Raw genomic sequence first — 11,098 nt, 5'->3', positions numbered from 1 at the left:
CATCCTGGTAGAGGTGGAATGCAAAAACATCTGTAGACTAAGTAAATTCATCTAGATTTCACGCAGCAGCTGTCACTTAAAAAGGTTAAAGCGAATCAGTGAAGCGAGTCCTTTCAAAACGTCTAGTAGCAACCTCGTAGTCACTTCGTAGTTGTAGCTGCTACGGTGCGGGACAGCATTCGGAGATTGTGGCACGTTTGCAATCCAGAACCTGTGTGGGCCACCTCCACGCTACGATGAGGGTCAACCACAACAGCTTTTCTCCCAACCATTTATTTTAATTCATCCAGCCTGTGCCGAGTGCAAGATACTCTTGAAAAAAAAAATGGCGGGGGTGTGGGGGGGGGGAGGAGGAGAGGCACAGCTGCATCACTGGGATTGAAAGTCAATACGAAATAAAAAAAAAATGAAGAAACAGAAGCAGTTGTAGCATTTATGAGAACAACCGGATTTATGGTTAAAAAAAAATTTGCGTCTGAACGCAACAGCACTTGTATGTACAAAGAGTCTGAGTGAGAGAGAGACAGTCTTGTTGCAATGCACAGGAACTAGTGCTTCTTTGTCCTTGGAACATTGCACTGTAAGTCATCCTGTAAAAGAAAAAAAGAAAAGGAGTGGGGGGGGTGAATGAAAAGAAAAACAGTCATTTCTTCGTTACTGAGATCATTTTATTAAAAGGCAAGCTAGGCTTCACCCTTTCCCTACCGAAGACGAGATATGCTCATCGTTGAACTTTGTACTGCTTTAACACCGTGGAACACGAGTTTGCCTTTATCACACGTACAGTAGAAGCTCTCCACTCAACAATTCAAATTGGTAGTTCAATCCACAGTGCATAGAAGTATGTATGTGTAATTATCAGCTTATTTTTGTGAAGGCACCTCCCAGTCATCTCCAATTACCCCTGCCTTGTGCTAGCCGATTCCAACTTGCGCTTGCAAATTTTCTCATTTCATCACTCCACCTAATTTTCTGCGACCCTTGACCGCGCTTCCCTTGGCACCCATTGTATAACTCTTAACGGTCCATTGGTAATCTGTCCTATGCATTACAGGACCTGCCCAACTCCATTTCTTTCTCTTAATGTCAATGTCAACTAGAATATCAGCTATCGCCATTTGCTCTCTGGTCCACACTGCTCTATTTTTCTGTCTCTTAATGTTACGCTTATTTTTCATTCCATCGCTCTTTGCACAATCCTTAGTTTGTTTTTGAGCTTTGTTATCCTCCAAGTTTCTGCCCCATAAGTTAGCGCCGGTAGAACACAATGATCGTATACTTTTATTTTCAACAAAAGTGGCAGTAAGCTCCCAGTCAGGATTTGGCAATGCCTGCCTTACGCACTGCAACCATTTTTATTCTTCTGTAAATTTCCTTCTCACATAATTTTCTTAATGTAAATGCGGGCCGTTAAGTCACGGAAAAATTGCCACATCAACACAATCATTTCGTGTCAAACAGCCTCAAATGCTGCTGGTGCTGTTTCTGGACATCAATTCTCTTAAGCTTGCGTCATAGCTCTGAGGTGTCCTCATGGGGAAAGCACTGTGTAAGCACTGAAGGAGAAAGTTGATTCTGCTGGAAGTAGATGACATGTAGCCTAGCAACGGGAGCGCGTCTCTCCCTTCTTTCTGCACACGCCTCTTTCTTGCACTCTTCTTCCTGCGGCTATACTAGCTAGGTATGCGGAGAAATGTAACAACCTCTGTACTCGCGGGGATGCCACCCAATCGCACTTTCCGGACAGTACCGTTTATGCGCACGTGCGCTTTGGAATAGCCCAGTTGTCCGCCACGAGTGAGACAGTTGTGACGTCCACAGCAAGGAACGTGAAAAAACAAGAATGAAACATTGCGCTCTGGAGGCGACATGGAGCTTCCTTTTTGTCAGTAGTTTTCTAACTGTCTGCTTTGCGCACGTCACTCATCATGTGGTGCTTTAGTAGTGAGCGGCGATGGAATGTATGGAAAATAGCAACAGCAACGTTTACGTGGATAGCTCAAATGGTGACAACTTGTGAACTGATGGGTTGATGAGCTGAATGGTTAATTGTGGGGCATTCACTATAATAATAATTGAGAGTAACGAACGATTTTCAGCGGGCCCGCGTGATTCGCTATGTTGACGTTTGACTGTGTAACCCCCTGACCCTTGCATCACATTTGAATAACAGCAAAATTGGCCACATTGAAACAAATATTCTAAATCCTGCTATTTTTAGTGTTACGTTGACAACCTGTACCTTTAGATTTCAATTCAATCTATAAACAAGGCAACCAAAGTGAAAACCCGTTTTTTGTTCGATTCTGCACCATTTTTGTTGTACTTGTGACTAGTCTTGTGGTTACTGTGCTGCAGTGTGCTGTGGCCTTTCACGCTACTACTCCATTCATTCACGTCGTCATGGCGATGCAGCGCATTCAGTGTGACGGTCGCTTTGAGAAATGAGCGATTTTGACGGCCAAGGAGCTGGAAAACTCCGCCACTGCTCAACATCAATGAATCAACGACTCACAGACGGCAGGACCAGCGGGAGGCCCTACAAGGCTGGTTGGAAATGCTCTGTGGGCCTCGCAGTAACCTGGTAATGCCCCCGAATGAAATGGCTGTGCAGTCTTTTGAGAAGAGCTTAATCTAAAACGAGCTCGACAGCTTGATTTTTGCACCAATGCTTTCAGAGATAGTTTCGCTTTCGCGAGACTCGGCTCACCTGGCACCGATCCCCTCGAAGCATACGGCCAACACCAGCAACACGTGCCAGGTCATGCGAAATTTCACAAAAGTGAAAGTGTCTTTGAAAGTGATCGCCCCATAATACCGACCAAGTAAAGCTTTGCCTCCTCCTCAAATGGTCATCATCATCAGTCTGGTTACGCCCACTGCAGGGCAAAGGCCTCTCCCATACTTCTACAATTAACCCGGTCATGTACTAATTGTGGCCATATCGTCCCTGCAAACTTCTTAATCTCATCCGCCCACCTAACTTTCTGCCGCCCCCTGCTATGCTTCCTATCCCTTGGAATCCAGTCCGTAACCCTTAATGACCATTGGTTATCTTCCCTCCTCATTACATGTCCTGCCTATGCCCATTTCTTTTTCTTGATTTCAATTAAGATGTCAAATGGTAAGTGAAGAGAACTCGTTTCCCCAATTGTGATTCCTTCAATAAAGGTATCATTTCTTTACCTGTTCATGTTGCGTTAGATTCGCTGCATGACAGGAAAGTTGACCATTGCATTACAATCGTGGTTGTGCTACAATCATGGTTACGTTGCATTAGAGTAAATACATTACCCTGAACTTCAGAGTGTTCTGATAATGTCGGTCAAAGAAATGAGAAGTCAGAACTGCGCTTTGAGTAGACACCTAACCATGACAAAAGCGGCCAATCTCGCCCGACACTTGGACGTCCAAGAATTTGTCACTTCCGAGGGCTGGTTCCATCGCTTTAGGGAATGGCATAACCTCGTCTTCTGCACAATATCTGGTGAGGCGCTGGACGAAAGTGGTGGATGCTGGCACGAGCGCAACAGGGAGAAGGAGCACCCTGCAGCAGTTCCTGGACAGCTAACCTTCAAGTCACATTTTTAACGCTGACGAGACAGCACTGTTTTTCACACTCCAGCCACGTAAGACCAAGGGGACAGCTGTGTCGGTGGAAAGCGCAGCAGAGCGCGTCACCGTGTTGATTGCCGCGAATACGACCAGGACGGAAAAGATCCTCCCCTCTTTGTGATTGGGAATGCACACAAGCCCCGGCGTTTTCATAACAACAGTATGCTGCCCACAGAATGCACCGCCAACACCAATGCATGGACGATGGCCGAGTGGTTCAAAAAGTGACAAAAGAATGCAACTCGGCAGCAGACAAGTCCTCATGGTTGACAATTGTTCAGCACACAAGGTCGACGTTGAGCTGAGAGCCGCAAGGTTGGGTTTACTCCTTGCGAACACGACTGTGCCCTTAAACCGATAGATCAGGGCATTATCACAAACATCAAGTGTTCGTACAGGCACCACATGCTTGAAAAAAATGTTCTTGTGCTTAGGAAGCAAAAAGAACTATGTACAGTAGAACCTCATTAATTCAAAGCCCCTTAAACCATGAAAGCTCTTCCAATTAAACAGGTGTTCAAATGTTAAAAAAATATATGACAAAAGTGAAATAAACATGCGACACATTGCTGCAACACCACTGCACCTTTATTTTGCCCATTCAGTTCAAGCAGTCATCGATGCTGGATAAGTAGGATATGTCTGGATACATGGGAAAGTGAATCCATGTCCACTTCGTCGAAAAGGTTTTGCCATAGCCTTCAGGGATCTTTGCCTTTCTTTTCAGTATTGTTGAAGCAGTTGACAAAGGCACCTTGTGCTTTCTAGCCAGCTTCGTTTTGGAGCTGGCCCACTTTTCAACCACCTTGTGGCACAGAGTCGCAAGTTTTGTACATGGGCATCATCTTGACAACCAAACACCACGCACATAGTAACGAAGTCACCAGCACAGTACAAACATGTCTGGACGTGGCACAGAACAAGTAGCGAATGCCAACAAATGCTATGATAACAGCACTGATGCAACGATCCGACAAAAAATGGTGGACAAAGCAACAGCGTAAACGGAACCGGAAAGTTGCAAATACCAGAAACAGAAAATTGTGACAGCGGTTCCTGGTTGTTGGTCTACCAACTAAAGCTAGCCTTCTAGACTGGCATAATAGTGCGGAACACAGACCAATGAGGTGCAACGAATCCCCAGAAACAAAAACGTGTGAACTAGTGGCACCTGGTTGCTACTCTGCTAGTGAAATCTAGCCTCGTAGACTAGCAAATAGCGCCCCGCGGGTCACTGAATAATCCCAAATTTCGGAGGCCAGTTAGGAATTGGCAAATGAACCGGGTAGAGGTGCACTGGCTGTTCAATATTATATGGCAAAATTTGCATGGCAAATGTTGTTACCGCCGAAAACTTTAAATTGTGAGAGACTTCAAATAAACAGCTTGAATTAACGAGGTTTGATACTTAGGCTGCTCACTGCTATATCAGTGTGGGTGTGGGATCAAGTTACGGCTGCTGCCATCACCAACTGTTTCCACCACTGTGGTTTTGCAGCTGCAACCATCCAAGGAAGAGGCGATGACGGGGCTGAGGAGCCTATGCCTGAAGTGATGCGTGACGTACTCCACAATGTCAGTTTTACTGATTATGTGATTGCTGATTACAGTGGCGCATCGGTGTGCGGAGCCCTAACAGATGAAGACATTATTGACCAAGTAAAAGGTAAGCAGTCTATTGCCTAAGAGACAGGAGTCAAAGACGATGGCGACAACGAGGAGGACGTGGTGTGCCTGTTTGCGTCGTAAGTCACGAAATTGCTGAATATCGCACACCTCCTTTCCAGCTTTGAAGAGAACTCCCTGCGTCGAGTTTGTGTACTGGAGGAGAGAGCGACAACTATAGCCTTAAAAGAAAAAAAAAACAGAAGTGATCACCAATGTTTTTTCATGACAAACATGCCATGGCAAATATGATGTGTCATTGGTGCCATGACATTAATATTATGTATGCACGAACGACCTCCCATGCCTATTCCGATACAATACCCAGTGGAAGAAATGACCATGAAAGCACCACAACATAGGAGGCTAAATAGGGATAGATAAATTCAAAGCACCTGAAGTTCGCAAAGAATGCATTAAAACTTGACACTGTTTCTAAATTGTAGAACCAGTTCTACTTTGTAAACTTCACGAAAAATTTGGTAGAGCTTCTAGGTACGTATCAACAGGCCTTTGAAGTGCCCATGTAAATTCGGCACAGGGGTCACCTTGCGCTCTGTACACGCCCCACATTTTGGACTGCCACAACTCCCAAAGTAAAACATGGCAACTCATATGGGTTTCTTTTGTGGCTTCGTGCTACAGTCGAGTAGATGAGAATTCTCCTCCCTTTCAAAAACGATATCCTGCACACTGAGGACATGCAAGGTGATCGAACTCACTGTGACGGGGTGTTTCACTTTTCCAGTCTGTGGTTTTCCTCGCTGTCACCCCGCTCTTGTCTCCTCTCCCGCGAACCTCTGCAAAATAGAGAAACCACCAAATTTTGGTCGAAACCCAACTGCAATAATATTATGGGCCACACAGAAGACCTAGTCTTTCTTTTTTAAAGCTGTAGTTATAGAGCAACCTCCGTGCAAAATTCTACAGTTAAAATATGAATAGACGCATCACAAAAAGTCAGCAAAACATAGGTTTAGATACCCAAACATGAGGGCAACAAACACATACGCCATTAATGCTCGTTCTGGCCCAGATCCCAGAACAGTGAGAACCAGCGTTGTGCCAGGGCATGGCCTCCGAGATTTGGCAGGACTAGTGGTACATGGAGAATCTCAGAGGCCATGGTCTGCGATTAAGGCAGGGATAACGTAAAACTATCCCGACCTATATTTATTAAAAATCTGCCATTAGCCCTCCGTGATAGGTCAAAATGGTGGATTTGGAATGAGGACAGACTGAAACAGCTCTACGTCAACACAGCCTGCCCTGCCTCTCATTCGCTAACCACCAGGTGCCTGCGTTACTTCTCTGCTAAAGCACTCTTTGAGGGCCGCCAATAAAAAAAATTTACCTCTGCAGCTTCGTCAAGATAGCACCGATAGCGTATACAGTAGAAACTGACTGAAATGAAAGGCTGACTATCTCTCAAGGTTTCAGTTTTTCTTTTTGTTCGCAATCCTGATGCCTTTCTTTATTTCATGGCAAAATATTTGGACAAAATATGCAGCAGAATTTGAGAAAATTGCACATGTTTAGTGTGTTGTCTGAAATTCAGAAGAAAATCAGGCTTCAGGAGATACTATTGCACCCCTGATAGGGCGAGTGCAGCTTTCTGTTGATACAGCGCCGCCATCCTAGTTGCCGTAAACATGAGAAATCGAAGATTCACATAGCTGCAGTGTTGAATTTCTCTATGCAGAAATAAAAGCTACAAAAGTGTGTGCGATAAGGTAAAAGTAGCATTGCAACTCGTTACTGCAGTCACGAGGTGCGTAGGGAGCACTCCCGTATGTTGATGCGAACTTGAACCACTTGCGTGCTTGTTTTGCAGACATTTTGGTAGCGGCAAGCTGCGCTCTTCGCATGTTCTGAGAACGACATGTCAAAATCTGCCCGGCTATCTTGAGTCTCTTTCACAGCTGCATCTTAGCCCCTGCCCGAATGTGATAAGGACACAATGTGCGCAAGGGAATCTGTTTACTTTTCTTTCCAGCGTGAAGCTACTTCGTATCGTGAGAGCTGACAGGTGTAAAGGTAGACGAGTCATGGAAGCAAATGCCACCGATCTTACTGATGCGGCAATACTGGGTCACATGTTATTGGCAGCTCCTGATGAAGTTTCAAGGTGCTTGAAAGCGACCTACAAGTTGCATGACACTGCACAGAGCTAAAAACTTTTCATTTTTCTTTCTTTTTTTGGGGGGGGAGTAATCGCGGCAGAGTAATGCAGGACACCCTGGCAACAGGAACACAACAGGCATATTGGCGCGACTGCTCTGCCGGCCTCACAACTAGTGCCTGGACTTACCAGAACGCCGGCTGGATTGCTCACATTTCCAGCCAGCGTTGTTGTAAACTGTGTGAAACGCAGTTTCCAACATTCTAACTTTAGCACAGTGTAAGGTGCTGGACTTGGGCCTGGGCTTTTGGAATAGCCATACCATCCCAAAATTCACATCAGGCGTGATCGTATCACTGAGATTCTACTGTACTACTCATTAATAACCAATTTAGCAACAAAATAAGACTTCATTGCAACTGGTCTTTAACAGAACATAACTAGAGGCTCCCACCTTTGTTTGTGTCCACACCTGCAGTTGTAGCTGCTGCCTTGCATACATTAATTTAAGCCAGTCAGTACTTTTTGCATGAACTAATGTGTGCCACTGCAGCAGTATACTTCAAGTTAAAGTCATTCGCAGCCTTTGAAAAGCCTCAAAAGCAATAGCATTCAATGATTGGTATGAGCTAGCAAGCACAGGAGTGCGATTGCACAAACAGCTTTCCGAACGTTCGGTTTGGCACCTACATCGCAAAGTAGGCTGCATGCAAAGTTTAAGAATGGGAAGGAGAGCACAGCCAATAGACGAGCACGCGCAGCCCCGGAACTTTGCGTCAACAATTTGGGCTCTGATTGGCGATGATACATTCACAGCAGAATGTTTCTGGGGCAGAAAAAAAAAAATGTTAAACTTTTATGCTGAAAACTTTATTTTACTCTTGCAACATTTCATCTAAACAGCAAACGTTATGCATGAAAGCTAAAACAATGGCCTTATTCTTTTTCTTTGGCTGCTAGGTGGTATCACAGGTGGTCAGCGTCATTTGCCTGCCCTATTGCATGTTCACACCTCATCAATTTGTCTGCACAACTCTGTTCATGGCAGTGTATGAGAAGCTCAAAAATTGTATAGCTCCATTTCTGCGGTGCAGGCATAATGCAAACAATTGAAACATATGCTTAGGCGTAGACACGACACAGGAGTTGTGTTTTGCCTGACTAATATGCACCCAGTAAGCAAGTCTGAGGGTCCCGAACCACCGGTATGACTGGCTTCTGAGGCGTAAATACAACTTGCTCTTGTGTAAACACAGCAGACGCACACCAGCCGGGATTTATTGTCACTTTTGCCCGTGCGCTCTGTCGTCTGCTGCAGTGCTGCTTTGCACTTCACGTCTGCACCAATATGGCACTGGCAGTAGAGAGGGTGCAGCAAAATACCGTATTTACTTGCATAATGATCGCACCCCGAACTAGCCGCAGCCATATGTCGTGTGCCAAGTCTAGCCGATGACAATCGTGCTTACCATCTGTCGAATGCTACGCGAGCGACTCTTCAAGACATACCAAGCGGTCTGCACACACCAAACAGATCGTTAAGCAGATGCCCCATTTCATTCCTTTTATCAATTTCTACACTTCCCAAGAAAATAAAATCTACAACCAAACTTGCCTTGGCTTTATTATTTGTAGGCTTTGTAATAGTTGTGGTCAACAACAACAAAAAGGCGCCTTTCAATTCCTCACATCTCCACTCGTGGGCACACAACAAATCGTGAGCGGCAACGACAATAGCCACGTTTACATTGCTATGTTAGAAGTGTACCCTATTCATACACCAGCGCTTGCAACACAGCTAAGACATTTGCCCACCCTTGGTAAAAACGTGCCGTATTGGGATTGTAGTGAAGACAAATGACGCAGTTTTTGCAGCATGCCCACCACGCGTTTCTGTCACTGGCAGCTGAGCGTGCCCATCTCTGATTCTGCACCCTCAAAGTGGACATTGATATGTAATTGCTGCAAGCTTGCCTATATTAACGATATTATTCACTACTGATACGGAAGAAACTGTTTCAATGTACGTAATGTACTCACGAGAAGAAAAAAATCGCATTCGGTGCGTTCAGCTTGCTCAGTCAGCCGCCATTTTTGTTTTGATGTCCCACACTGTTACAGCAGCAGCTGCCTGTTTCTTGACCTGTCGTCGTCATTCATCCCGCAGCAAACGTGAAATTGAAAAAAAAGGTGCAATCATTATGCGAGTAAATACGGTAGTGAAGCAGCCCTGCACCTCCCAGTACCTCTTGAAATGAAAGGTGTGGTCCAGAGGGTGCTACTGCCACACTGCTGAAACAAATGGCATGGTGCAGCACCTCGTGAACTGGTTCAGGTGGTGAGAGCAAATCGAACAGACCTATTAGTGAACATTCTAATGAATGTTCACTTGGGTCTTCACGCATCTCAACGCTAGCCTGCTTGTTGCTTTTTCGAAATAACATCCAATAACATCCAGACGAAAGGATGGTGCCGGCAAATCATGAGAGGGCAACTGAACATTCAGAAAAGAGAGCAGCTTTTGAGCAGCTTTTGAGCAGCTCAGATGGCACATACCTCCGCTCACGCGACGACCGCCTGTGACGACTGTCTCGACGTGGCCGCTCACGACTGCGGTCGCGCTTGCGGTCTCTCGATGAGCCCCTGGAGTGATGACGTGACGACGAGCCCCGTGATCCGGAGCGACTGCGACGACGTCGCTCGCGTGACCGTGACCTGCACATGCATCGGCCGGGCAGGGATCTCAAAAAAGAGAACATGTGGGTCGTGCATGCTTGACCACCGAAAACAATACGGCACGCAGCCTTAGAGAAACAGTACACAATGCCAATTGATGATAATGACGGGCATGGTAGTGGCAATCATGTGGTTCACTGCTTGCATACTCCCCATTTCATAGACAGCTGGCCCTGCAAAAGTGGGTGTCCAGCGAGGCTGCTGAAAACCACCACTACAACTGCTGGGAGGGGTATGCAATGCTTTATAGCTCTACAGTAATGGTAGTAATGGAAGTAATGGTAATTTTGACAGCATGCCGCCGCTGGTCGTATTGACATTTCTCTTTTCCTTTGCCACTCCTCGCTTTTACGCTGCTCCTCGGGAGTTCAAACTATGCGTTGCCTACCCATAGCAGTGCTGCGACAACTACATTAGCTGCTAGGCTGGTTCCTTTATATATGAAAGGCTAGTGACGTCACTCCCCAGGTCGCAAGCTGCCGTCGCCACGCCAGCTTGCGCAACTCTTTACCAGGACACGTATGTGGGGAGCGCTATGTGCTTCCTAGTGTTTCCTAGTTCTTGCAACGCGTTTTATTAGGCAGAATGCGTCTGCACTTGCGCCGGCTTTAAATTTTTACACTATTGCTTCTAAAAGGGAGTCTACCTGGTTCACACTGATCCGCCATAGGAAGTGGGTCAATCTAATCGACCTTAAACTGTATTACTCAATAAATCCTAAAGATTATTCAGATTCTGGAATCTTACGTGTCGAAACCATGATATGATTATGAGGCACGTCGTAGTGGGGGGCTGGAGCTGTTTAGCGTGTACAATGCACAAGGGCATTTTCGCTGCCATCAAAACGTGGCCATCGCGGCCGGGATTTTATCCCGCGTCCTCGAGCTTAGCAGCGCAATACCAAGCCACTACCCTAAGCACAATGGGTTCAAGAACAAAGGGTTTTCAAGGGGAGGAAAA

The 11,098-nt window shown here is 45.8% G+C and overlaps 1 protein-coding gene across 3 annotated transcripts in view; it reads right to left on the bottom strand.

The window, feature by feature from the left end:
* Positions 1 to 403: 403 nt before the first annotated feature.
* LOC135921863 (putative RNA-binding protein Luc7-like 1) overlaps positions 404 to 11,098 on the bottom strand; it is a 35,118-nt gene continuing 24,423 nt past the window's right edge. For all 3 annotated transcript variants that reach the window (XM_065456262.1, XM_070523595.1, XM_065456269.1), the window contains 3 exons: positions 9,959 to 10,117; positions 6,003 to 6,080; positions 404 to 590 (listed from right to left, as the gene is read on the bottom strand). In XM_065456262.1, coding sequence (XP_065312334.1) covers positions 6,017 to 6,080; positions 9,959 to 10,117 — 223 coding nt within the window. In that variant the 3' untranslated portion in view covers positions 404 to 590; positions 6,003 to 6,016. The remainder of the gene's footprint in view (positions 591 to 6,002; positions 6,081 to 9,958; positions 10,118 to 11,098) is intronic.

The sequence above is a fragment of the Dermacentor albipictus genome, chromosome 8, assembly GCF_038994185.2.
Source record: "Dermacentor albipictus isolate Rhodes 1998 colony chromosome 8, USDA_Dalb.pri_finalv2, whole genome shotgun sequence".
Taxonomy (NCBI): Eukaryota; Metazoa; Arthropoda; class Arachnida; order Ixodida; family Ixodidae; genus Dermacentor; species Dermacentor albipictus.
The sequence above is the reverse complement of the archived record's forward strand: the minus strand, read 5'-3'. Positions and strand labels throughout refer to the sequence as shown.